The sequence below is a fragment of the Lissotriton helveticus genome, chromosome 2_2 (genome assembly GCF_964261635.1).
Source record: "Lissotriton helveticus chromosome 2_2, aLisHel1.1, whole genome shotgun sequence".
In the NCBI taxonomy this organism is placed as follows: Eukaryota; Metazoa; Chordata; class Amphibia; order Caudata; family Salamandridae; genus Lissotriton; species Lissotriton helveticus.
Genome location: NC_136060.1, coordinates 461,096,203 through 461,122,655, shown reverse-complemented (window position 1 = coordinate 461,122,655; position 26,453 = coordinate 461,096,203). Strand labels below are relative to the sequence as shown.

Here is a 26,453-nt window from a genome sequence, read left to right as displayed (position 1 = left end):
TCTGTATTACAAGTGGCTAACATAGCTTAGTGGGCTGATCTCCTAAAGCACAGATTTCCCTAACCAAAAGGCCAGACGTTTCATCCAGACAAGCCCACCTCAACCCGTAATCCTTCCAAGGTCGAGTAACAAGACGTAATACTGAAGTATGAAGAGGCAAGCTGCACCATGTGAATAATGACTATTATTATAAACAATGTTTCACAAAGATGAATACTAAAGAATAACCCGGGAGTGCATTTGACACTTTAGCTTTCATGTCAAGGTGTACACAATCATAACTTATGCACTAGAAATACATTCAGAAAATAAGACATTAAAAAAAAAGTGGTTCTCAGATCATTTGGGACTGGCCTTAGCAGAAGTCAGTGCTCCTTGAGTTGACCCTATATCTTGGGGCGTTTAGTGAACGTTTATGATGGAGTGCAGCGTCTCAAAGGAGTGATGCTGTCCAAAGTCATTGCCTTGTCCTAAAATTAAACAACTGCAATGAGACACCATGGGTGGCTGAATCGTAAAAGTGACTGTTGGGTATCCTCACACATTAATAAGAGGGAGTAGAAGGCAGCGGGGGTAGGAGGAGGGAAGATCATGTTCCATTTCATGTTCCATACCAGAACGGACCGTTTCGACTGATTGCCTTCGATGGATGGAGATATATATATATATATAGATATATATATATATCTATATATATATATATATATATATTAGAGTGTGCTGTGGGAGGCGCGGTAAAGTCTTTTTGGCTTTGGCCGCCTAACATGTTTGAATGCATTTAATTATCCATCTATCATTGCCTGATTTGGATATGGGCGATCCTTTATGCAGGAGTGAAAAAGCAACAAAGTTGTTTAGTTTTACGAAAGTCTTTAGGTTTAGCAATGTAATACATCCGAGCTCTTTTAACATCTAATGTATGAAGAGCCCTTACCACAACAGAGTCCGGTTGAGGAAAGAATACCGGTAACCCAACTGATTGGTTAAGGTAGAAAGGGAAGACCACCTTTGGGTTGGTGCAGAGAACCACTCATTCCCTGTGTAACTTAGAGAAGGGTTCTTCTAAGGTTAGTGCCTGAAATTCACCAACACGTCTAAGTGATGGCAATTAAAATAACCATTTGCTATACAATTGGTCTCGCATTTGTGAAACAGAGCTATTGGCGTTGAAAATAGCTCACGTGCCAAAACACTTCTTAGAAATGCGAGTTTTTAATGACCCAAAATTGCCTCTCCCTATTTTTGTACGTTATAAGTGTTATGAAGATGAAACTGACGCAGTCGCTGCTGTTACAGAGGAATGAGACAGAATTACACGAGGGCGATAGCCGGAAAATACATGCACCCTCATGGAGAGGTTAAAAAAAGAGAAGTGTAATTTCTAAAAAGTGAGCAATGCATGGACACAAGTAAAGAGGCTGCGTGCCAGAGGAGGGACAAACAGATAAGAGGAGGGAAACCCACAGAGGCAACAAATGAAACACAAGTTAATGGGAGTGATAATAAAATGGCAAGCAATGGCTGAGCTCTAAACCCACTGTAAATTCACAATAGGTCTTTCACAAGCAGACTGCTTGCACATATATTCGAGACCTAAAAACTAATACAAAAGCTGTAGCAGTGAAGTGCTGGAGGGAACTTTTTGCTCGACTATTTTATAGAGCTTTCAGTATTTATTTATAACAATCAGTTATGGTGGAAAGCCTGCCATCAGCACACTAAGAACTCCCCTGAATATTGTTTTTTTATAGCGGAGTCTTGGGCTACTAAAGTGAAGTTACGCGAGGCAAATTTTAGAGAATACAGCCAGCAGATGCAAAAGGAAAGTCTCGTTAAGTGATATGGAACCGCAGGTAAGCAACAGGGCATGGGACGGAAGACGGAAGACCTAAAAGCAGTGAGGCAGTGCAGCAGGGAGTAGAACGAACACAAACATCTTTTCCTCGTACCCTGAACATTTAAAGCCAAAATGGTTGACCTCATGCACTGTTTCACAATACAGCGTCAGAGAGGGAGTGAGTAGCACAACAGTAAAGGAGAACAATAGACTAGAAGAAAGAGTAACAAATAAAGCATGCAATTAAAAAGGAATGGTAATCAGTAATCTGTACAACATAAAAAAAGAAAAACGCTCATGTGTTCCCAGCCAAACAGAACAGAAGGGCCATTCATCGTAACCTCTAACGCATTCTCCAATCGGTCTTTAATTTTCTAAATGACTATACCAGACTAGTTAATACAAAAACAAAAGAAACAATTATTGAGACAGACAGGTAGAGATGATGGAATTGAGAGCAGAGATTTCTTTAAAACAATTTGTGACAAACAGTCAAAGGTTGGAAGTTTGTGAAACCTCAATATAGGAGAAACAGACATTTTAAAGTGAGAGAAAAAAATGTCAAAAAGCTGAACCCAAACTCTCTCCACCCGAGCAATGGCCAGCTTTCATACTAGAGCTCAAGTTCCAGTGGCTTTAAGTTTAATTTGCAGTGAAGTTAACAATTATGAGAGAGTACGGTAATATCTAAATATCAAGAAAAATTACTTCCAAAAGCTTTCTTGGAGACATGATCACTTTGGGTGCCTGCTGGCACTGGCATCGTGGTTGGAGACTCAAACTACAGCTTTCCGCTACACAATTAGTTGTTTTTACAGAACTCCGGAGAGTGCGTAGTTACACATGGCATCCGAGACGCAAGAATGTAGGAGTAACGTTGAATCGTTTAAATGCATTTTTCTGCTTTTACAGAAGCTTAAGAAAAGCTTGAAATGTCCCCACGACAAGAAGTGGTGAGCGCAGATGCCGGAAGTGAAAGTAAAGCTGTGTGGATGCCTTTGTGTTTAGTGAAGTAAACAAGAAGCAGGATGCGCATTTTAAATGCGATTTTAATTAACTTCCCAATCTCGCTTCACAAAGAGAACATGAGTGTGAGAAGCCGGCTCAGTATAGGGTGCACACTTATGGAAGTGGGCACCTTGCTCCAATCCAGACAACCCTTATGGTGATTCAAGAGATCTTAGACAACCTTAGAAAGCTCTCTAAGCAGTTACTGTGGAGAGCAGCCTTCAGGCTTAGTCCAGAAGGAGTGCAAAGCAGCTTGTTTTACCAGAACGCAATCTTATAGTCAAGTGAAAAAGAACCACACCGTGTATTTATAAAAATATGTATTTATTATAAGACACTCACTAACACTTACAGATATCTCCTAGATCTACATAGTGCACACAATACTTTGCAATAGAAACAGGTAAGTAGCACGAAATACACAGTGGTCACCAAGGGCGGCCAAACCATATACTAAAATAGTGGTATGCAAACCACAACTTACGTTGAGACTATACCCAGAAAACGTATAAGTGTCGGAGACCCAAGGAACCCCTCAAGGTAAGTAACCAGGAGCCCTGCAGAGGCCGTGTGCAGAGTGGGAACATGACCGCGGGATCAATGCAAGACAATGGGTAAATCACGGTTGCAATTTTAAAGACGGACACTTCCCAGTGGACCCTGAAGAAACCCTGTGGAAGACAGAAGGTTGGAGCGCCACCCTTCCCGTGGATACCTTAGGAACCAGGATACCAGTAAGAAGGAAGCCAAGTGTGAAGTGGCGTTGGAAACCGCCGTCGAACTTGGAGGACTTCAGAAAGATGCCGCTGCTGGAGAAGGTGAAAGTGTCCGGTGGATCCCAAAGATGGATTCAAGATGTGAAGAACCTGCAAGCAGAGGGAACAGAGTGTATGCTACTCAGGAGTGACCAGGAGGCACGAAAGATGAATGTCCACCGATGTCAAGTGTTGCAGGGTAGCTGACAGATCTTGAAACTGCAGCTGTGCGGACCAGGCGATGCTGTGGATGACCAGGAGCCGGATACAAGCTATCCGACGTCTGATGTTGAGAGTTGAGGGGTTGATGTATGTCGGGAGCACTAACAAGCCTTGGCAACTGCAACCAATGTGAAAGTTGAAGAAGGTGCAATGTTGGGACCACAAGCATGGGAGTCAGGACAAGCCCCGAGCAATCAGGAGAGCCCAAATAATTCAAAGATGACCCTCAGAGGACCCACAGGCCGGAGGCACTGGACTCGCAAGAGGACCTCGAGCAGCACACCAAAGATGCAAGTCCACGATGCAAGTTTTGCTGTGAGGACGAAGATCTTGGTCACTGGAGTTGCTGGAGGTTGGGGCTACTTGGAGCCTGAAGATCTTGGTGGAAGGAAATCAACCAGCCTTTGCAACTGCAATCTGACGCGGTGCAGAGGTTCGGTTGCTGCGGCTCCAAACCGAGGGATACTGGCCTCAAACTTCGTGAGAGAACAGGGTAGGTCTTGAGGGATGAGAAGAACCACCCCCTGTGTTGCTGAGCATTTCGGAATACGTGGGAGCCTAGGATCGGCAGACGGGTCAGCTTAGTTGTGGTGTCTGCAGATGCAGGGAAGTGACTCCTTCACTTCAAAGGAGATTCCTTCATGTGTCTTGGATGCCCTTGGAAGGTTCCTGTATGGTGCAGAGGCACGGACGTTGCAGCAGATGAGCAGGATGTACAAAATCAGGAGCAGCAGGATTCTTCTTAGTTACAGCTGTGATGTCCAGCGTGCCCAGACGGTTGAAGTGGTGTCTGAAATGTATCTTGTCTCACGACGAATCTAGGGACCCACCCTTCGGTAAGCCCTTAAATACCGTAAGGAAATTGTTGGGACGATACAGGGGTCTCTCCCTACGGAGGGGCTGGACAAGTAGAGGATACTCCCCTGTCCTTTGTCTAAGTTCACGCTAGAGCAGGAGCCAACGGCTCCCTAAACTGGACTATGCATGGAGGGCACCAAGTGTGCCCTGCACGCAGACTAAGTGGCGCTGGAGAGTGCCCCCATCGTGCCCCAATACACTAAACCCTATCTGGGAGGTGGTCACACCTTTGTGACAGGATACCTATTATTCTGCCTTCCCCTGCCTGATCTTCGATCAGCAGCAGGAAGGCAGAAACATGTCTCTGGCCAGCAGCAGCCCTAGCTTGCTGTCCGGGTCTAGAAGACTGGTACCGGGAGCACTAAGGGTATCCCAAAGGGGTTTTACAGTGCATGGAATCACCCTCACACTTGGAACCAAGCACCCTGCCATCAGGATTGTAAGGCCTGCTTTAGGGGTGACTTATAGGTTTTAAGTGCAGTGACCTTAGATATAAGTAAATAGGGACAGTGTTAAGCATTTGTTGTACACACTCAGCAAAATTAATTCACACACTCAAAGACTGAACTTCAGACCAATTGTCTTTGTATAAAAATATTCTTTTAGTTATTTTATTTTCGAGAACCAAGCAAGCCAGGCACGGGTAAGTGATAAGTAATTTGCAGTAAATATACAGTTGTAATACTGTTTGTATTTGTAATAGTATATGCACTTTTGTTTTGACTTACAGTATGGTTTTAGAGAAATGCAATACTTTGTAAATACAGTACACAGACTTGAATGGGCTTTACAGTAAAATTACAGATAAGTTACTTTTGAGATTACTTTTCTTACTCTGAGTAGTGTACCTGGATACTACTCTGGGACATTTCCTGTTAACAGGTAAGTAAAATCGTTTCTGTTAGTTAGTGCAATTTTAAAGAATTTCTTTAGGTTTTCAAACTCCCCACTTAGAAACTTTTCACAGAAAAACAGTCAATGTTATCTTATGAAGGAAAATAGTGGTATCGGTTTTGAGGTAAGTACTTGGTAGTGGGAATGGAGGGTCTGGGGGTAGACTCAGGGGTCCCCCAGGGTCAAAGATGCACTCTTGTTACACCCTGAGGGGCACTAGGGCAGGCGGGTGCAGAGTGCTGAGGCCCAATGTTATCCAATGGGGGATAGGGGGCCTCAGGTTGATGGCTGCTGACTAGCAGGCCACTTGGTTGTGGGAACAAAGTTCCTGGACTTTAGCTCAGGACGAAGTAGAACCAAAGGTGCAACCTCAGCGACACTAGGGCGGCCGGGTGCAGGGTGCTGTTTCGACGTCGGGCGCCCTGTTATTTTCAATGGGGACCCTCCGGCTTGCAAAAGGCATGCAGGCTCGGGGTCGAAGGTCTTCTGGGTGCGACCACCATTATGAGAAGTAAGGTGGAAAGTTAGGGGTTGGTTAGGCAACGTCGGTTTGGGCAACCAAGGCCTTCGGGCGTCAGGTGCAGGGGTACCTATTGGGGTCGGAACTTCTTACCAGCACCTGGTCGCGGTTGGGGGGGACCTTCTGGATTTAGGCTGCAGGCATCGGCTGGAGGCTTGAGGCAGATCAGGGGTTGCCAGATCTCGGGTCAGGATTGCCAGGGTGACCTCCTCGTGGTGTTAGCCCACTCAAGCACGGGCCGTGGACGGCGTGTGCAGAGTGGTGCAGATTCGCAGTTTCCGGCCGGGACCAGAGGTTGCAGATGAACAAATCCGGTGTTCACAGGAGACAGTCTTTGTGGTTGAAGGCAGGCAGGTCCTCCAAGGTTTTAGAGGTTGTTGACTGCAGGACACAACGGGATTTCGTAGAAGCAGGTTTGAGATGGTGAAAGGCCGGTAGGGGCTTCCTCTTGTTAGCCGCTGCACGGCTGTTCGGTCCTCCTTCTTGTAGTTTCTTCTTGTCTGAGGAAGCACGTTTCAGGGGTGCCCCTAAATACTAGGTTTAGGGGCGTTACAGTTATGTAAAAGGTAGGGACCAATGGGTCCCTTTCCTGGGGGGGGATCCACCCCCCCCATCATCATGCCACCCTCCAGTGTGAGGGGGCATGAGCCTGTCCCTGGTTGGCTGATTCCCCCTATCTGCAAGATGGCATGGACTGAGACTTGTGCTTTACCTCGCCTCCCCCATCTGATGGGTGGAGTCGGCAGAGGTGGGCACACCTCTCTTCCTCATTTGTTTTTCCCGCTGGTTTACCCGCCCAAGGTGGGGGTCAGAACCAGTGGGGACCAGTTGTTGAGAGCAGCAAGGGGCCTGGGGAAGCTCACAAAAGGTGGCAAGCCTTTGAAGCTTCCCCTTCATGAACCCTGCCCATCCTGGGGGAGAAGGCTTGGTACCTCGTCCCAGGATGTGCATTGGTTCAGGCCCAAGAGAGCAGCAGGCTCTCGGCCCAGAAACATGTCTGGTGGTGGCAGCTGAAAGCAGCCACCCAGCCTGGACACTAGTGGTAGGTTAGTTTTCAGGGGGCATCTCTAAGATGTCCTGTGTGCATTTTTCATGAAATCCCACACTGGAATCAGGAGCATCTTATGTTCGGTTGGAGCCAAATGTTTCAGTGGCATGGGGGCATCAGTACTCACAATACGCTAACCCCGTGGAAGGTCCTGCATGTGGAGGTTGATCCCTAATTTGGAGATGGAGTCGTACATGGAAAAAGGCCCTTCCTCGGTCACACAGGCCTCGTCGCTTCTACCTGCGACGCGCCTTTCAGTCTCAAAGTTTTCTTTGACTGAAGCGGACAGCTGGCTTCTTTGTGGTCAGCAGAGAACCACAGGTTGCAGACCTTATGAAGGTCGAGCCGCTGGTACTTCACATTGCACCTGGGACAGAGGCGGAAAGGCATACGTTCCATCAGCAGGGCATTCTAAGGTGATGGAAAGATGGACCCGAAGGGTTGCTGTTAGTGTGTGTCAATCCGATGAGCAATAGTTTTCCAGAATTTGAAACGCTAAGTTGAGAAAACATTAGCTACAATACTAACGAGGGGAAGGGTGAATTACGTACCGAAAGAAGTCCAACATGGTCTTGAACCAGAGTGCAGTAATGCACGTTTGAACCAGACGGTGGAAAAAAATAACAATGGAGCGGATGCCCATGTGCACTATTACCAAGAGGAGGAGTCATTTTATCTTGTGACTCAAAAGACTTCTACAAAGAAAAACAACGTGCACACATCCAGACCCAACACTAGATGGCTGGAGTACGCAAAGCATGTGTATCTGCAGCCACACATGCCTCGAACATTACTCACAAAACAACTCTCCTAATAGTCATGAGATCTTGGTGTGATTTTACCTTTCTATACAAATTCAACTCCTTGCATCCTGGTTTTGGCTAAATATATAGGTTAAATCAAACACAAAGAATCTGTCATAGCATAAACCATATATGCAAAGGCACATTGTATACCATGCAATTTATTACCATTGTGGAGTGAGGTGAGGGGCATCATGACTCACACAAGGCTTCGCCTCTCATGAGCAATAGCTGTTCTCCAGAGTCAATAGCGGTAATAAATAGCATAATAAACTCTATGCGCGAGTGTGTGTAATTCTGGAGCTAGAACATCCCTACCAAACCCAGCCTCATATTATTATTATGTAGTTTTATAAAGCACATAGCTATCAGATAGCTATCAGACAGGGTTTCCCAGTGCCTGAAATGTATAGTAAGGCATCAAAGGATGCTGTATCAATAGTTATGTGGTGGTATGTATTTAGATCGATTAAAAAAACAAGCATGCCAGCTTTTTGATTTAAAAGTGAAAATTAACATTTCACAATAAAGATAAACCAAAAATAATGTATATTAAATTTATGAAGCCAACATAATAGTAAAATTAACTAAGGGATCTGAAATGGTATTTAGGCATACCCTTTATTTCATCTCTCAAGAACAGTTATTTAACACAAGTCCTTAGACATATGGACAGCTTTCAGTATCAAGATTTAATTCATTTTTGCCCTAGGATTTATTTCTTGAAAAAAGCATAATAAGCCTCATAATAAGCCTAATTTTCTTGAAACACTTACCTTAAACTCATCCTCCAAACCATTACTGATGGACCCTGGGAATTTGGTATATAACTTCTGTAGATGGAACTCTAAAGATGTGACCTCCAGCTCTGTGTCTCCGTACAAATAGTGCTCAAGGAGGGCTTGATATATAAAAACATACTGCATCTGAAACACAGAAGAAGAAAAACATTCGCTATAACCTTTTAGATTGAAATTTAATTAAGGATGGTTTTGAGGATACATGTGCCTTGAAACCTTAAGCATGGAACTTACTCTTTCTACCCAACAAGGTGCAACAAACAAACTGAAGCTACTGAATGGAACTAAAACATTATGGTTCTAAGAACAACATTTTCTGATTTTAGACATGCACCAAGAAGCCAAACCAAACTGACCCCGGCATGGGCGACAATGCAACGCAAGACATCTGAAAACAGTCCCTGCATACTATGAATTTTTTAACCTCTTTCCAATGGACTGCACAGGGAAGATAGGGTCACATCTTATATTCATGATACAGGTAATTAAGGATTCCTCACCACTAAATAAATAGTTTGGAGTGTACTCAATGCAAATGTGCCATTCATGTCAAATGTCACATACTCAATTTAAAATCCTTCCTTTATTTTATTCTTTTATTGAGAAGTGTGTTAAAGCGGCAGACCCTGATGCAGAGGTCTGGCCCGGGACCAGGATTCAATTCCCGCCTCGGCGGTCTTGGGCTCAATTTCCTCGGACCTGATTATTCTCGCCTGGTGCCTATTCTAATCATGGGTCCCACTATGCAACTCTGGGCAATAGCTTGATAAATCTCCACAACGGCCCCAACAGCGCTGGGATGCCTGGCTTCACCTTGGGGGTGCCCAGGAGTGGACATTTCACAGGGAAAAGCTAGGAAGGGTTCCACAGCGGTATGCGTACAGCGCCAAGAAACCCCAGTTGGGGTATAAGTGCGCTTTACAAGTACAAATTCATTTAATTTCATTCCTCATTACACTTTGAGATCAAAACAAACACTTAAATCCTTTTCTACAGTGTAACTTCTTTCAGAGCTAGTTTTATGTCATAGGGTAGGAGAGAACTGCTCAACTATAATGACCTGTGGTGTAAAATTATCTCTATAGAATTTTCTCCGACAGGAAAAGAAATCCTGAATTGAGTTTACTCACCATATCAGGCAGCAGATTTAGGTGACCTGCATATCTAGTTCAGTGAGTAAATTAATTATTTTAAAAGGGTGTGTGAATATAGGCTTTCTGAAAAAAATATGTGGACAATTGACCCTTAATTTTGTATTTAGCACTGGTGTTATGAAGCAACCGTGCAAACATTGGAAAAGTGTTACATTTCAGAATTAAATGTTAGACAAACTAAATATGTTCCCTATCACTTTTCGAATGACACATTGTGGCAAGTGACTTAAATATGTTAGCAGAATAATGGGAGAACAGACACAAACAAGGTACCAATGGGAATCAGTTCAGTCATCCTTGAGTAATGTATGTGACAAACTAGACTCATTTAACCAGCCACACACTTCACTTATTCTTTAGTATACAAATCAGTTGATGGTCAGTGGTGTTGGTGGTTTCTGAACCTTCCTGCATTGGTTAATGCTCTCAACTAGACACTCAGACATAAAATGCCCTCTGCCATTCAATGGACCAATTGTTTTAGGACGGGTAAGCTCCAACTAGGATGACTGGGATCTTTCACTTGTGAGCCAAAGCTTGCACACCTCCAAGTCCCAAAAGTCTCTTTAATGTTGCCCCTAAACTTAATCTGTAACCTTAGGAGAGTCACCTACTAGAACATAACATGTTTTACACCAAAGGAGGATGTCTAGGGACTGAGATGTGCATTGCAATGGATCATCTACCCAACATCAGCAGTAATCCTGTATTTTCTGCCTAGCCCGAAAGCCCTTGACACCATGGAGTATGCGCCCATGACGTGCGCGCATGACTGCATTGGATGCGATTTGTGCATAAAGCCCAGTGTACAACTTGTTTTTGTTCGAAAAAGTTTTCTAAATCACAAGGTATAGGGATTTCTACCTTAGGCAGTATTGCACATGAACACAGACTCCAAAGTAAGATGGTTTTCCTGTTCATGAAGTACAACCGAGAAATGTAAATGAAAAATACGATACCTGCAACAACCAAGGGCTTTTGGGGAAGAGGGTGGCGCATGTGAATCTACAACACAACATGCCACAAACAGATGTCTAAAGGACAAGTAACATTTTATTCATGGCATGTGGAGCTGTAGATACACATGTTGTGCCTAGACTAGAAAGCAGATTTCTTTTAAGGTTGTGGCGTGCCAGAGGATGTTGTCGAACATTGGAAAAGTCTACGCAATACAGCTTGTCCCACCTGGGCCTGCTGTTTGGTAGAACATCCACACAATAGTATTTAGTTAAAGTGTGCGGTGTGGACCACATAGCAGATTTATAAATGTCAGTGATGTGTATGCCAATCCTGAGCAGTTAAAAAGGTAGCAGGCAATTTCCTGTAATTTTAGTTTTAGAGGATTCATGTTTTTGGGAAGACAATAGTGGACACCTCTTTTCCTCTTTGCAGCCTAACAGGCCCTAGTGGTAGGCAGACAAACCTTCCTAAGGATTTCCATGCACCCAGGGGGCAACTGCAGGTACTCAAACTCTAGGATTTCAGGAGCCAAATCACTAGGTTCAGTGTTTTGGGACTGGGATGCCTTAGAGTTCCCTGGTGTTGAGTAAGAAGGTCCTGTCTGCTGAGGATCTTCTGGTGGGGAACAACAAAGATCAAGGAGGATAGTGAACCAGGGTTGTCTGGCCCATGTGAAAGCTACTAGAATTAAAGTGAGGGAGATTTGCCGCAGTTTCCTGGCCAAATATGGAAGTAGCTCGAGAGGTGGAAAAGCATAGGCAAATATCCCCCACCACTTCATCCATAATGCAATTCCCTTGGACTATGTGTGTGGGAACTTGGAGGTGAATGAACCTTGGGCATTTTGCGTTTAAGGCAGTTGCAAACAGTTCTATGTTTGGAAAACCCCAACGTTGGAAGTACGGGAGTAGGACTTGAGGGTGAAGTTCTGCTATGAGAAAAGATACATTGACCATTGACTCCATTTTGCATTTTGCACAATCACGCAGTTGCAAGGTGGGGAAGGGATGTTTTTGCTCTTCACCTGTTTTTGCTCTTCACTGTGCAGAGTAAGCTGAACATATCATCTGGGATGCGCACTTGGTACCATTTACAGGGTTAAGATTTTTTTGCCAGAGAAATGTGTGGAATGTACAGCTATGCCTTGAAGCAAACACAGGGGTCTCACCAGCTTCTGTGAGTGACCTCTACGCAGACCGGTAAGGTTAACCTGGCTTTCACAACAGAAGTATGGGGTAAAGTTTTCTAGAAATCTCACCGCTGGTTGAGTAAAGGTATTAAAGACAGGGAATCTGGGCTCTCAGACAGGAGCTCGCCTGTGAAACAGACGCGTTGTCACAGGGATCTTTAGTGTTCCCGATTGAGACTTCTGAATGACTGTAAAGGGCTTCCCAGTCGTGCTGGACAGAATGTTGAAAGACACTCTTTCGGTGATGTATTTCTATTACTTACTTTGTGTATATATGCTCTAAGTTTTATTGCTCAGTGTGTATATTTCATATGTTTTTCTGCTTTGTATACATTCCCTCTACATTTGACTTCTTCCATTTCGGAACGTTTATTAATAAATATATTTTGTCTTCCTTTTAAAAGTGCTTTATTAATAAATACACGTTTCATTTTGACAGCACCTTGACCAGTTTGTCTCATTTTGAGAGTGATGAGTTTTTTTTCTACAAGGATCTCTTAAAGGTGCAGTGGTATATAAATTGGGCTTATTTTGAGTGTGTGGAGTTCATTTTTGGGTTCAAGTGTGTCCTATTGTTTCAAGTAGGAAGTAAAACAAGTTCCCCACTAGTGGGCATGTTGCTGCATCCTGCTGAGCAGATCTGCAAGGTCGCTGTCCACTCCTGACAGATACTCTGCTAAATGATTAACTTTGTGGTGTGTTGCCCACTACCAAATGCTTTGTGCTAATGTGGAAATCCAAAGATAAATATCAAGCAATAAACGCAGTTTTGGAAACTGTAGTTCTACGATACAAAAAACAGGCCGCTTACCAGGGCATCAATTGAAGACTATAGTTCCTTAATGCTTTAAAATACAAAAAACAGGATGCTTACCATGGCGTTAATTTAAGACTATAGTTTTAAAAATTTGTATGTTTTAATGTTTGAGTTGAGGGTGAATGTGTGCCTCTCAGTGTCTGAGGGTAGGACATGGCAGTCCGGTTGTGTTTTGATCAGGGTTGTTTTGGGATGAATGTGGCAGAAGAACACCTTGAATGCTAGCTGAATCGCCAACAGCTCCAGGAAATGTATGTGAGAAGTTTTTTGCAGGGGGGTCCACAGACCTTGAACATGGATTTCTGGTAGGTGTGTTCCCCAGCCTATGAGGGATGCATCCATGGAAACGGTCACCTGTCAAATAGGGTCTAGAAAAAGCCTGCCCTGTGGCAAATGTTTGCTGTTCCACCACTGTAGACAGTGATGTGCTCTAGCCTTTAACACTAGATCCTCCCATTGACCCTCTGCCTGTGACCACTGCTCCGCTAAACATTCCTGGGGTGGATGCATGTGAAGTCTGCCGTGCAATACAATGGCTATACAAGATGCCATCGTACACAACAAGTGCATGATCGTGCGGACTGTTAGCTGACCATTTCCATTTGGCTGGAAAAGAAGCAACAGATAATGAAAAGCTTGGATTCGAGCAGGACTGTGATAAGCATTTACTGTCATTGAGTTCAGGACAGCCACTAGAAAGGGTTGAATCTGCAATGGTTGTAGTTGGGGTTTTTGTAAGTTTATGGTAAAGCCCAGATTGTGGTATTCATCTAAAGTTTGCTGCGTGTAAGCAAGACAATGTGGTTTGCTTGAGCTTTTTATCAGCCAATCGTCTAGGTAAGGAAAGATGTAGATGCTGCTCCTGCGAAAGAGAGCCGCGACCACAGCCAAACAGTTTGTGAAAACACTGGGCGCAGAGCTGAGCCCAAGTGGGAGAGCTTTGAATTGATAATGCTGGCTATTTACAACAAATCTGAGGTAACATCAATGTGCTGGGTGTACTGTTATCTTGTTTTAAGAGCGGTGTGGCATCTTTGAGCATAACCATGTGGAAACGCTCTGATTTGATGCATTTGTTGAGAGGCCGATGGTCTGGGAGGCACCTTAGTGCATCCTTGTGGGGAATTAAATACAGGGAACACCCCCGTTATTTCTGTGGTGGTGTAGCACTGTTGTTGTAATGTATTCCACTTGGCACGTTCCGTTCCCCCCTCCCCTGCACCTCCTTTTGGTCTTTCCCCTCCTCTGTTGCCAACATTCCACAGTGCCCTCCAGAGAGCTACTGGAACCTGTAAATTGGCTGCTAATAAATTGCACCATTTATTCTGACTCAATCGAGTGCTAGAGTCCGTGTGGAACTCTGACGCACTTTCTCAGCTGTTACCGGCAGGGCTGACCGGATCTTCAGCTGAGGTGTTTTGTGGTGTTTCCGCTCTTTACTGTTCTTCTCTGCCTTCCGGATGTTAACATACCGAGGAGGGCGGTATTCCAATCAGCACCTCTCCTTCCTCAAGGAAGCCAAGCGTTGCTCAATGACTCATAACTCCACGAAGGAAAAGCTGCTTCCATTCTTGCCTGCCAGTTTTAGTCACTTTATTAACACTGATGAGCACAACTACTTGAAGTGTTTTTCATGCAGAAGGAGCCTCACTATTTCGTTTTCATCTTTACCCTTTCGCTGATGGGCACAGCTTTTGCCCACACTGTACTAAAATTGATACTTGTATAGCGCACTACTCACCCGCAAGGGTCTCAAGGCGCTTGTACGAATACCGCTGTGGAACCCATCCTGGCTTTCCCTGTGAGGTGTCCACTCCTGGGCACCCCCAAGGTGGAGGCCAGGCATCCTTAGCGTTGTGGGGGGCGTTGTGGAGATTAAGCAAGCTATTGCCCAGAGTTGCAGAGTGGGACGCCATGATTGGAATAGGCACCGAGGTGAGAATTATCAGGTCCGTGGATTTTTGAGCCCAAAACCCGCCGAGGCGGGGAATTGAACCCTGGTCCCGGGCTAGACCTCTGCATCAGGGTCTGCCGCTCTAACCATTGAGCCACACTTCTCCACACTACTGCCAGCCATTTCACACTGACGGGCACAGCTTTACATGATACACTGATGGGCACAGTTATTTTCACCTTGGTCTTGCCCGTCTTTTCACGCCGACAGGCTCAGCCCTTCACTATTTCGCTGTTCTCTCAGTACTGCTCATCCACATTTGCAGTGTGCACATTGTTTTGTGCTTTGTGGGTTTGCCATGTAATTTTTAGTTATTACCGTATATATACAGGCACATACTCAGTGTTTATTAATTCTAGTCTTTAATTACATTCCCTGTGTGCTGCATATCATACGATTGTATGTTTTGACCTCTCTTTAAATAATTTTCAACTGTTATAACATGGCAGCTGCTAACATGTCGCAACCCCCACCCTTCCTTAACGAGGGGGGACAACCTGTTCTGCCTTGGAAGCAATGGTTTGGTTTACTAGAGTCCTACCTAATTGCTATTAGTGGGGAGAAATTCTCATTTACGTAAACTACACACCCGATTACACAACTTGGACATTGAGGGGCGTAAAGTTTACGGTGATATTTCAGCTAATGCAGAAGGAGAAAGTGATAGTGATGATGAGAATATGTACTTACAAATTAGAAAAACACTTCAGCAAGAAAATAAATGTAGTGTTAGAGAGACAGAAGTTATTTTCAAGGACACAGGGGAAAAGTGAGAAAGTCAAACCATTCATTGCTGCATTGAAGGGCCTAGCTAACACATGTGAGTTTGAGTCTCTTCAAGATTCCATAATTAGGGACCAGTTGCTTAGATGTACCAACAATCCCAAGATACAGGAAAGGGTTCTTGTGGCCAACCCTGACCTCAAGGAAGCCATTGACAAAGCGGTGGGGATTGAGCACACAGCAGATTGTATGGTTGCAATGAAAGGAGAAGGGGTAAATCCACGGAGGTCAATGCCATAAGCAAACCGGATTCAGGCAAAGATAACAAAAATAAGCTGGCTAAGATGTTACCCCCGGGAACTAAACTCAAGTGTTATAGGTGTGGGAGCCCAACCCACCTTGCCAACAACCCTGTATGTCAAGCACGTTCTGTCATCTGCCACAAATGTGGGGAAAAAAGGACATTTGTCCACGGTTTGTCACGATCAGCGCTCCAAATCTGTGTTGTTGATCGAACCAGAATCGTCCCCTGATCCTAAATTGATCTTTCAACTTAAAGATACGAATGATACGGACACATTTCCTTCTTGCAACATCACCCTAGACAACAAACCCGTAAATGTCTTTGCAGATTCATGTTCCCCATACATCCTTGTTGATGCCAAGGTATTCTCCCAACTTTTCCCCTCATGGCAAGAAACTGTACAGCCCCCTGACATGCAACCAGGAGGCAAGATTTACATCACACAGAAGGGATCTAATTTGTTGGGGTGGAACCACCAAAGGGAACTTGGGATCAAATTAGATCCCAACAGTCCAGATCAGGTTCTCTTGGTAGATCCCTCAGTTGGGGGGACGGAGGTTTGCAATGATTTTCCGAAGGTATTTTCAGATGAACTAGTCTTACTCAAGGATTACCAACACTCCATCAAATTAAAATCAATGCCAAGCCAGTAGCACACAAGGCTAGACCCATACCACATTTAATGCATGCTCCCCTTCGCATGGAATTAGACAGATTATTGTCTTTGGGGGGTGATTGAACCCATTGAGTGTTCACAATGGTTGGCCCCCATTGTTCTTACCACAAAAGCATCCAGTAAGGACATCAGGCTATGTGTAGACCTCATGGACCTTAACGAGAACATCTGGGTAGACAGGCACGCATTCACGAGGTCCTTACCCTTACTAAAGGTGCAAATTGTTTGTGTTCTCGACCTATCCTCAGCCTATCACCAGGTAGAGCTTCACCCAAACTAATGCCATCTCACCTCTTTTGTGACACCTCTGGGGGCATTCAAATTCCTTTGCATGCCCTTTGGGTTGGCAGCCGCTGAAGCTGCCTTCCAGAGGATCATGCAGCATGTTTTGAAAGACCTTCCCAGAACTTTCTGTTTTCAAGATGATTTACTAATCTACGGGAAGTATCTGGAGGAACATACCACCCTCAGAATGGTGTTAACCAAGTTGGAAAAAGCTGGGCTCACTCTAAAAAAAGAGAAATGTCGTATTGGAGTGGGATCGGTTGAGTACCTTGGGCACACCATCTCTCAAGATGGTATTAAACCCAAATTGGACCTGGTGGAAGCGATTCGCGACACTGCTGCTCCTAAATGCGTCCAAGATCTCAAATCATTTTTGGGCCTATGCGAATATTATTCCAAATTTGTAAGAAATTATGCCTCCATAGTTGAACCCTTACGCAATCTGCTCAAATCCAGAACTTCTTTTGTATGGTCATACTCTCACAATGCCTTTGAATCTGTCAAAGTAAGCATCATTTCTGTCCCATCATTGGGTAGGTTTGACCCCAGCAAACCCACAATCCTTTGCACAGACGCAAGCAATAAAGGATTGGGAGCCAGTCTCACCCAAATGGGGGATGGGAAAGAATAGATTGTTGCATTTGCCTCTCGCGCTTTAAAGGGTGCCGAATTCAACTACTCCGTGGTGGAGAAAGAGGCCCTTGCTTGCGGTTGGGCAATCAAACACGTTCGTTTTTTTCTGTGGGGCATCCATTTACTGTAAAGACTGATTACAAACCACTAATGTGTGCATTCACTACCAAAGGAGGAAAAAAACACACACCCCCAGAATTGCTAGGTGGATCTTGGGACTTGAGGGCTACAATTTTAGTGTAAAGTACATGCCAGGTTCTCAAAACATGGTTGCAGACTTTTTATCACGTTCTCCATCAGAGGGGGAAAGCTGTCCTGTTAGTTGTGAATGTGACGATGTGATACTGCAACTTAGCTGTTTGAATAGGGAGGAATGGAAGGATAGTACGCAAGCAGATGCAGAAATGTGTTCGATCAAAGAGTACATCAAAAATGGTTGACCTGAAAATAAAAGTGACATTCCAACAACCTTATGTAAGTTCTGGGATGTAAGACTAGAATTAAATATACAAGGAAACTTGGTTTGCAGAGGGGAAAAAGTGATTCCACCAGAGAACTTGAGAGAGAAGATTGTGGGACTAGCACACGTAGGACATTTAGGGCGCAGTCTAACCAAGAATAAAATCAGACTGGAATATTGGTGGCCAGGTATGGATGCCATGACTGAAAATGTAGTGAAAAATTGTTTGGACTGTAGCCATAGTGACAAAACTCACCAAACCCGCAAGCCCCCTCTTTCTCCTATCGAAGTGCCTGATCGACCATGGTCAAAGTTAGCCTTGGACATTATAGGCCCACTCAACCTGAAAACATTCAATGGACACTTCATTTTGGTACTAGTGGACTATCACACATTGGGTGGTCTACAAATGTGCCCATCTAAATCGACACAAGAGTCCTCATACAGTTCTTAGAAAACGTATTCTTTGAGGAGGGATTACCGGATACCCTCATAACAGACAATGGAGTGAAGTTCAATTCGGACAGTATGAAAGTTTCTCTCTCACAGGACTATCACTCATAACAAATCTGCAGTGTATTGTTCCGGTGAAAATGGATTAGTGGAGAGGATCAACTGTTTGTTCAAAGAGTGTCTGCAGAGGGCGGAAATAATGGGGACACCATCAAGTTTAGCTTGAATGGACACTGTTTGGGCATATCGCACCTCTCCCAATAGTGCTACTGGGTATTCCCCATTCATCTCTCTCAAAGGGAGGATCCCGAAAACAAAATTCATACCACCTGTATTGCCAAGAAATGACTTGTGGTAAATCGAAACGAAATCTCTCGAAGAGTAGGAGAACATCAAGTCAAATACAAAGTCAGATATGACCAGACCAAACATGTAAAAAACCAAATGTTCAAAGAAGGAGAATGGGTCCGTGTGGACTTACCCAAAGCACGCAGGAAAAAAGCTTCCAGATTTTCAGATCCGTGCAGAATATCAAGGGTAGGGAAGAATGTAGTCCATCTTGATAACGGACAAATATTGAGCATGGACAGAATCATCCCTCATGAACAAGGTGGGGATCTCGGCAACAGTAGTAATCCTGAGAAAGAATCAGAGGCTCTCGGTCCCAGGAGATCTCTGAGAACAAGAAGTTCACCTGCCTCGACCAGAGACTATGGTGTTATTTGAGAGACATTGTTATTTGTTTTTCTGCTTTCCCTTGCAGGCTTTGTTTACTTATTTGCATTGTTATTGTAATGAAAGCTTTTGACCTCATCTCTGCTTTCAAGTTCCTGCTCTTCCTCGCTTCCTCCTCTCCTCTTTATCCTCTCTGCTGCCCTTTCTTTATTTGCCCTATGCAGGGAGGTGTGTTGTAATCTATTCCACTTCGCACATACTGTTCCCCCATCCCCTGCACCTCCTTTTGGTCTTTCCCATCCTCTGTTGCCAACATTCCACAGTGCCCTCCAGATATCTGCTGGAACCTGTGGTGGTGAGAAGACTATTATAGAAGAGTTCCTCTCTTACCTGCTTCTGGTCTTCTTTATAACAATTGGCTTTATGACTCTTTTGCAATAGGGCTTTTACTTCCTCTCTCAGAAGATGCTGATGTTGAAGGGAGAGGGAGTGTGGTCGAAGAGGTACGGCTGGTGGTGATTCAGTGAGCTCAAGGCAATATCTGTGTTCCACAATAGCTAGTACCCACTGGTCTGAGGTGATGTTCCGGCATTATGGTGGGAATCCTTGTAGTCTTCCCCTGACAGGTGTTGTATGGTCAAGGGCAGAGAAAGGGAGTCACTGTTTGGCAGGTGCGGCAGACTTAGCCCCTCCTCCTCAACCTCTATTGTTATTCCCTTTGTATGACCCTCTAACGCACCCCCGGGTAACTTGAGGGTAGTGGTGGTTGGGGAAGCGGGTGGTGTAGGAAGAAGGAGGGTAAGCAGCCATCTGAGGTAGAGGGCTTGTACCCGTATCACGTCTTTTGTGCTTAAAAGACGGTGATGGCTCCATTGTTATATGTTCTTGAAAAGTAAGATGCCTCTTTCTAGGAAGATTCTGACGAACCTGGGGTGGAGGCTTGTGATGATTTTGCCTGTGTTTAGATGAATACACAGGCATTGATGATGAGTCCAGCTTTTCCTAAAGGTGTTGAAGGATAGGCTGCTGCACCTCGTAGTCCGCTGTTAAGGGACAACTGGGCTGCGTTGACTGTTTGATCTTTGAAATTGATTTAAAGTTAGATGCATGCTTGGGTTCCAAAGCTGTCCTCAATGGCAGCTGGGTCGACTCCAATGGAGGCTTGGTATAAAGCTTATCCTAGAGCCCAAAGCGGTTTTTGACATCAATTGCTGCTTAGCTCTGAAGTGCATTTTGGATTTTATGCAATAGTGGGTGTCGAAGAGGTTGTCAACGTCGTGGAAGGTTTGCTTTTGGGATGCTGACTGTGCTGGAGCAGGGCCCGATGTCGATACCGAAGCTTCAGATCGGTGCCGGACATTGCTAGAAAGCAATTGCAGTACGGTTGACTGGGAATGAGTACTCAAAGCCCGACCTCCCCACCCCTCTCAGAGGGGCTGAGTGCGTTGTTCGGGGCGTGGATGCAGTATCACGGCGTCAAAGCCGGCAGTGGTTCCAGCCCTTCCGACTCCCACAACGACTAAAGCTCCAGACTGAACGTGGCTACCTGTCCGGTGTCTAATTCCTCAACTTAATCCTGTTCAATGTCTTCCCCGAGGATGATGGGAATGTCCTCTCCTTTGTTGCTCCACTGCTCGTCGTGCTAGGCGTAGATCACAACAATTCAGGATTTTTTCTTGGATCTGAATGCAAGACAGGCAGAGCGGGAAACCTTGTTGTGGTATGAGGAAGGCACATATTGCAGACTGCGCGCTGGTCTGTTCTCAGGTACTTCAAGTGGCACTGTGGGCAGTATCGAAATGTGTCTGCGATCATTGTTGAAGGTGAGTGATGTTCAAGAAGGCCCAGCCTGGGCCACGACCCTGCCCGAGGAGATCATCGTTGACGCAGAATGTTCTACTGCCGCTATCCTTGATGAAGAAACTGATGCGGAGATTGATGAAGTATTGGAAACTGAGAAAACTCAAAAGGCCCCGACCAAGTCTGCCATGCAGCCTCAGTGAAGCACGTCCGAACCAGATGATGGCAAAAAACAATCTATGTCCATGCGCAGTATGCTTAAGGGAAGAGTCACTTTAGTTTGTGACTTAAAAGACTTCTTTGAACAAAAACAAGTTGTACATGTTCAAGCCCGACACTATATGGTAGGAGTATCCACAGCATGTGTTTCCACAGGTATACATGCCATGAACACAAATATTTGGACCAACAACAAATGTGCAAATGAAATGGATCTCAAATTCACAAATAGGCAAATTAAAAGTGAAAACAAACGTGCAAGGAGTGCTCTTTGTTCCCCTCTGCTCTTCTTCAACAATAACTAGGAACAACAACCATATCTGGGCACTGAAACTGATACACTCCCCGTTTTCTGCAACACCAACGAATGTTTACATTTTGACTGGGAAGGTGAGAATATGAAGTGTTAGGGAGCCTAAGGTGTGGGATGTATTTATATGATTGCAAGGGCAATGTGTATTAGGTGTGTGAGATATGGGTCATGTATGTGGGTTTCTGTATTACCCCTACAGGCATCTGGTGAAAATCTGCAAGTAAAGTCACTAGTAGTAAAATGACTGTCCTCATCTTTATTATTGGAGGCGCCCCTACTTTGTGGGTGGAGCTTTTTAAGATCTATAAATTCCACAACTAGGTGCAGGCTTTTTCCAGAAATTGGTCAATACCATCCGGACAGAGATCTCAGCCTAGGTACATGTGTGGAGAACTCAAACTCCACAAGTACATTTCTCTTTGTGATGCAGGGTCTTTTTGTTTGCAAACATCCACGAATTAAAAGCGTGTCTAGGTTAATAACCAGAATTAAACATGTGCCATCAGAATATTTTGAAGAGAGTTCATAAGTAATTCAGGGACACTGTTTATTGGAATAAAGAAAGAGCAAAAATAAATGAAAGGATGTGGTTACTTACATCAGTTTGTACCATTTGACATCGCTGAGCACGGATTCGGCTTACAAAACCAAACACGTCTACTTTCTTCTCTGCATGCATCATGTCCAGCATGGCATCAATGACTATGAATGTCCCAGTTCGACCTACTCCCGCACTGAAATAGCAACAAGTGCGAGTTACAAACCAAATTTACTACAAAGAAAAAACATACTAAACTGTGCACAATGTTCATAAGAAAAGTAAGATTATCAATGTTAATTCTTCAGTATGATGATTGCCTAATACGGTATGTCAACTTGTGAATATGATTTGATGTTGAAGTATTTGTATGTGCTTTGAGAAAATGAGTATCTACAAAATATGGTGAGAATAATTCTTGTATTGTAGAACTATATCCACATCTGAGAATGAGCAAGCAGGATCTGAAAGTAGGGAAAAGTCTGGCCAGTTGAAAATCAAGTAGTTATACAATCTTAGTGGACAAGACGAGTCAAAGGGTAACTTTACACTTCCTTGTGAACAGATCTGTTGGTAATCACATATGTAAGAGTGGGTTGTTATGAAGTGGAATCCAAGATGGAAAGTAATGCAACACTTGACATTCCTGTAAACACTTGGATACGATTAAGAGGAATTTACAGTGATGCAATTATGGGAGCTGACCGCTATCATGCAGGAATGTAGTGTCATCTGATGATGGGAGTCTTCAGATTTTTTCTGAATAAGAGGATGGCTGGGGAAGTTTTGATCATGACAAAAAGGCTACTTAAGGCACCTGTTTGTATCTTGTAGTGGTGTAGATTCACAAGCTTAACGCACTCCTGCAATCTAGTGTGGGATTCAGACATTTCTAAGTTGTTTAAATTCCAAGAAGTCCATGTAGTCATGAGTTATGATGTGACTCCTTTCGATATACCTTGCACATGGGCACCTACTCCGTTAGATTGTCTTTGCACAGCAGATGAGAGAATGTATGGAGTGCCAATCCAAGTATGGTGCATCAAGGCCAATGTGCGAGGCAATACAGTAAGAAAGATAGCTGCAAAAGATGAAGGCCTCCAGGGAGATGGGCGAGGTCCAGTGAAGCTACAGCACTATGTGGTATGAACAATTCTTATGGGGCAAGTAGCATTTTCTGTTCATTGCATGTGTGGCTGTAGATACACATAAATAGCATAGACTGAAAACCAGTGCTCACCAGAAGCTGTGGCTAATATGTGGATGGTGCAGATGTCTGAAACAAGGTACGTAACCTCATCTGGCACACCATGGCCTTGCAAATTCTGAGATCAAGTGAACAATTTACTTACATTCGGTAGCACTTCTTCTGGTAGAGTATCTAACCGCAGATTTTTCACATTAGAATACTACCCAGGGTTTAGACAGGATCCAGAAAATTTTGAGCGGTACTGCTGTGTGCTGGTAGGTGGCATCATTCGACTTCACATCACACCAAAAGGGATGTAGCAGTGCCCATATAAGTGTTACATCGGCGTGCTGACCTCAGTTTCTTTTGTGACTATTTACAGATCAAAAGTGCAGAGCCACGTAACAACCAATGTTTCTGTTCTGACCAGTGTGAAGTAAAACAGGATCTTTTGGATGAAGATGCCAGCTGGCAGAATGGTGAGGAAGTGAGGGTTGGTGAGGAATCTGCAGTTAGATAAGAGTCCCTACAAGAAAAAGCATTAACAAAGGGAATTACTATTTTCTTGATAGTGACTTCAAACTGCAGATTCCTCACCTTAGAATAGATACCCAAGCAATATCCACCTTGAGGTGGGTCTGCAAACTGGCTTAGACCAAAATGGCCTGGAGGACCGAATGGGCGAAATTCCCATCATGGTGGACCTGACTGTCGAAGCAGTACTGCTTTATGAACATAGCAGCCTGGCAGATGTCCAGGACAGGTATCCCATGCGCTAACACAGTAGTGGATGCTTTGGCCCAGGTGGAGTGAGCCATCAGGGGTTGCTCCTTTGACAATGCCTAGCAGATTACTATGCAAGACACTATCCATCGGGAGATGGTCTATTTCTGCACAGTCTTGCCAGTCTTTGTTCTGATTAATCCAATAAAAAGCTGATCGCCCACCCAATGATCTGTGGTGCAATCAATATAAAAGGAGTCTCCTAATGATGAAATCTCTCCTTCTTGGAAGGGTAAGACAGAGAATAGAAAGCAGGCAGAGTTATGGTCTTGAGGGGTGGGGAGATTCTATAAGGTTGACCACAAAAAAGGTCAGATTGCAGAAAGGTACCCTTTTTAACTGTGTCCAGAGCAAGGTCTTTCCAGGCCAGAGACCAAACAAACATCAACTCTTCAGACAAGGGTGAACAAAGAGGGTTAACATGTTTTTAGTGCACCAATCCAAAAAAGGTGAGATGGCAGAAATGTACCCATTAACTGTGTCCAGAGCACGGCCTATCAAGGCCAAAGACCAAACAAGCAGCAATTCTTCAGACAAGGGTGCACAAAGAGGGTTGACATGTTTTTTAGTGTACCAATCCACAAACTTGTCCCAATGGCAGGCGTATACGGTCTTAGTGGCTGCCATGATGACCTCTCAAACTTTGAGAGCAATATCGAAGACTCAGCACAACTGCATGACAGATGTCGCCGAATGGATGAAGGACAACTGCCTGAAGCTCAAAAAGGACAAGACTGGTACTGATTTTCAGAAAGAAAAGCTCTCCATAGGACGCATCCTGGTGATCCTCAGAAAAACAAACCTACACATGCCCTCAATGACCATGCTAGGATTCTAGTCATCATTCTGGACAACATGCTAACTATGAATACTCCGGTCAACTGCTTCTTCATTCTATGGTATGATAAACAATTGTCCTAGACTAGAGATCATAAATGATTTAAACATATTCCTACAATCCTCATTTGAAAGACCTTATGGGCCTCAATACTTTCTAGGCTCACTATTACTACACTCAATTTCCTGAAAAAAAATGTGCAACAACCAAACGGAAAATGTTATTACGGATGTTTTTTTTTAATTACTCCATCGTATTTCAAAAGTTTGCAGGGAATTTTGGGTAGGGAAATATTGGGGGACACACGCAAGCCACACCTTGCTGTACTCCCCCGGGTGTCTAGTTTTCAGAAATGTGTGGGATTGGTAGGTTTCCCTAGATGGCCGCCGAGCCCTGGGCCAAAAACTCATAGGAACCCCCTTGCAAAACCAGCAAGTTTTGTGATAGGTAATTTTGATGTCGCCTCAATAGGTTTTGGTCCCTTGCCTGTCTCAGGTACTTGACCCACCCACACAAGTGAGGTACCATTTTCTCTGAAGACTTTGGTGAATGCGGGGTGGGTGGAATTTTGTGGATCCACTCAGATTCCAGAACTTTCCACCACAGAAATGTGAGGATTTTTTTTTAAACAAATTTTGAGGTTTGCAAGGTATTCTGGGTAACAGAACATGGTGAGAGCCAAAGTCACCACATCCTGGATTCCTCTGGGTGTCTAGTTTTAAAAAATGTATAGGTTTGCTAGGAATCCCAAGGTGCCGGCAGAGCTAGGGTTCAAAATCTACAGCTAGGCACTTTGCAAAAAAAGGGTCGGTATTTACTGTGAAAATGTGATGTGTCCACGTTGCGTTTTGGGCAGTTTCCGGTCACGGGCACTAGGCCTACCCACACAAGTGATGTACCATTTTTCTCTGAAGACTTTGGGGAATGCGGGGTGGGTGTAATTGTGTGGATCCACGCAGATTCTAGAGCTTTCCACCACAGAAATGAGGAAAATGTGTTTTTCGGACAGATGTTGAGGTTTGCAAGGTATTCTGAGTAACAGAACATGGTGAGAGCCAAAGTCACCACATCCTGGATTCCTCTGGGTGTCTAGTTTTCAAAAATGTATAGGTTTGCTAGGAATCCCAAGGTGCCGGCAGAGCTAGGGTTCAAAATCTACAGCTAGGCACTTTGCAAAAAAAGGGTCGGTATTTACTGTGAAAATGTGGTGTCCACGTTGCGGTTTGGGCAGTTTCCGGTCACAGGCACTAGGCCTACCCACACAAGTGATGTACCATTTTTCTCTGAAGACTTTGGGGAATGCGGGGTGGGTGTAATTGTGTGGATCCACGCAGATTCTAGAGCTTTTCACCACAGAAATTAGGAAAATGTGTTTTTCGGACAGATTTTGAGGTTTGCAAGAGATTCTGGGTATTGGTACCTCGTGAGAGCCAGACAAGTCACCCCATCCTGGATTCCCCTGGATGTCCAGTTTGCAAAAATCTATAGGTGTGCTAGGCTTCCCTAGGTGCTGGCAGAGCTAGGGTACAAAATCTACAGCTAGGCACTATGCAAAAAAACGATCAGTTTTCACTATAAAAATAAAGTGTGTCCACGTTGCATTTTGAGCATTTTCCTTTCGTGGTCACTAGGCCTACCCACACAAGTGACTTAGGGTAACACGGAATTGTAGAACAACTTATTACTTATTGACTTTCGATGCATTTCTGCCTTCCAAATGAAAGACAATGTGTAAAAAATATGTC

General features: G+C 44.3%; 1 protein-coding gene across 4 annotated transcripts in view; it reads right to left on the bottom strand.

Annotated features, from left to right (window-relative positions):
- Positions 1-26,453, bottom strand: part of PTPRA (protein tyrosine phosphatase receptor type A) — a 724,758-nt gene that overhangs the window by 238,299 nt on the left and 460,006 nt on the right. For all 4 annotated transcript variants that reach the window (XR_013608377.1, XM_078678706.1, XM_078678707.1 and 1 more), the window contains 2 exons: positions 21,959-22,094; positions 8,722-8,871 (listed from right to left, as the gene is read on the bottom strand). Coding sequence is in view for 3 of the 4 variants with exons in the window: in XM_078678706.1 (XP_078534832.1) it covers positions 8,722-8,871; positions 21,959-22,094 (286 nt within the window). In the remaining variant the exon portion in view is untranslated. The remainder of the gene's footprint in view (positions 1-8,721; positions 8,872-21,958; positions 22,095-26,453) is intronic.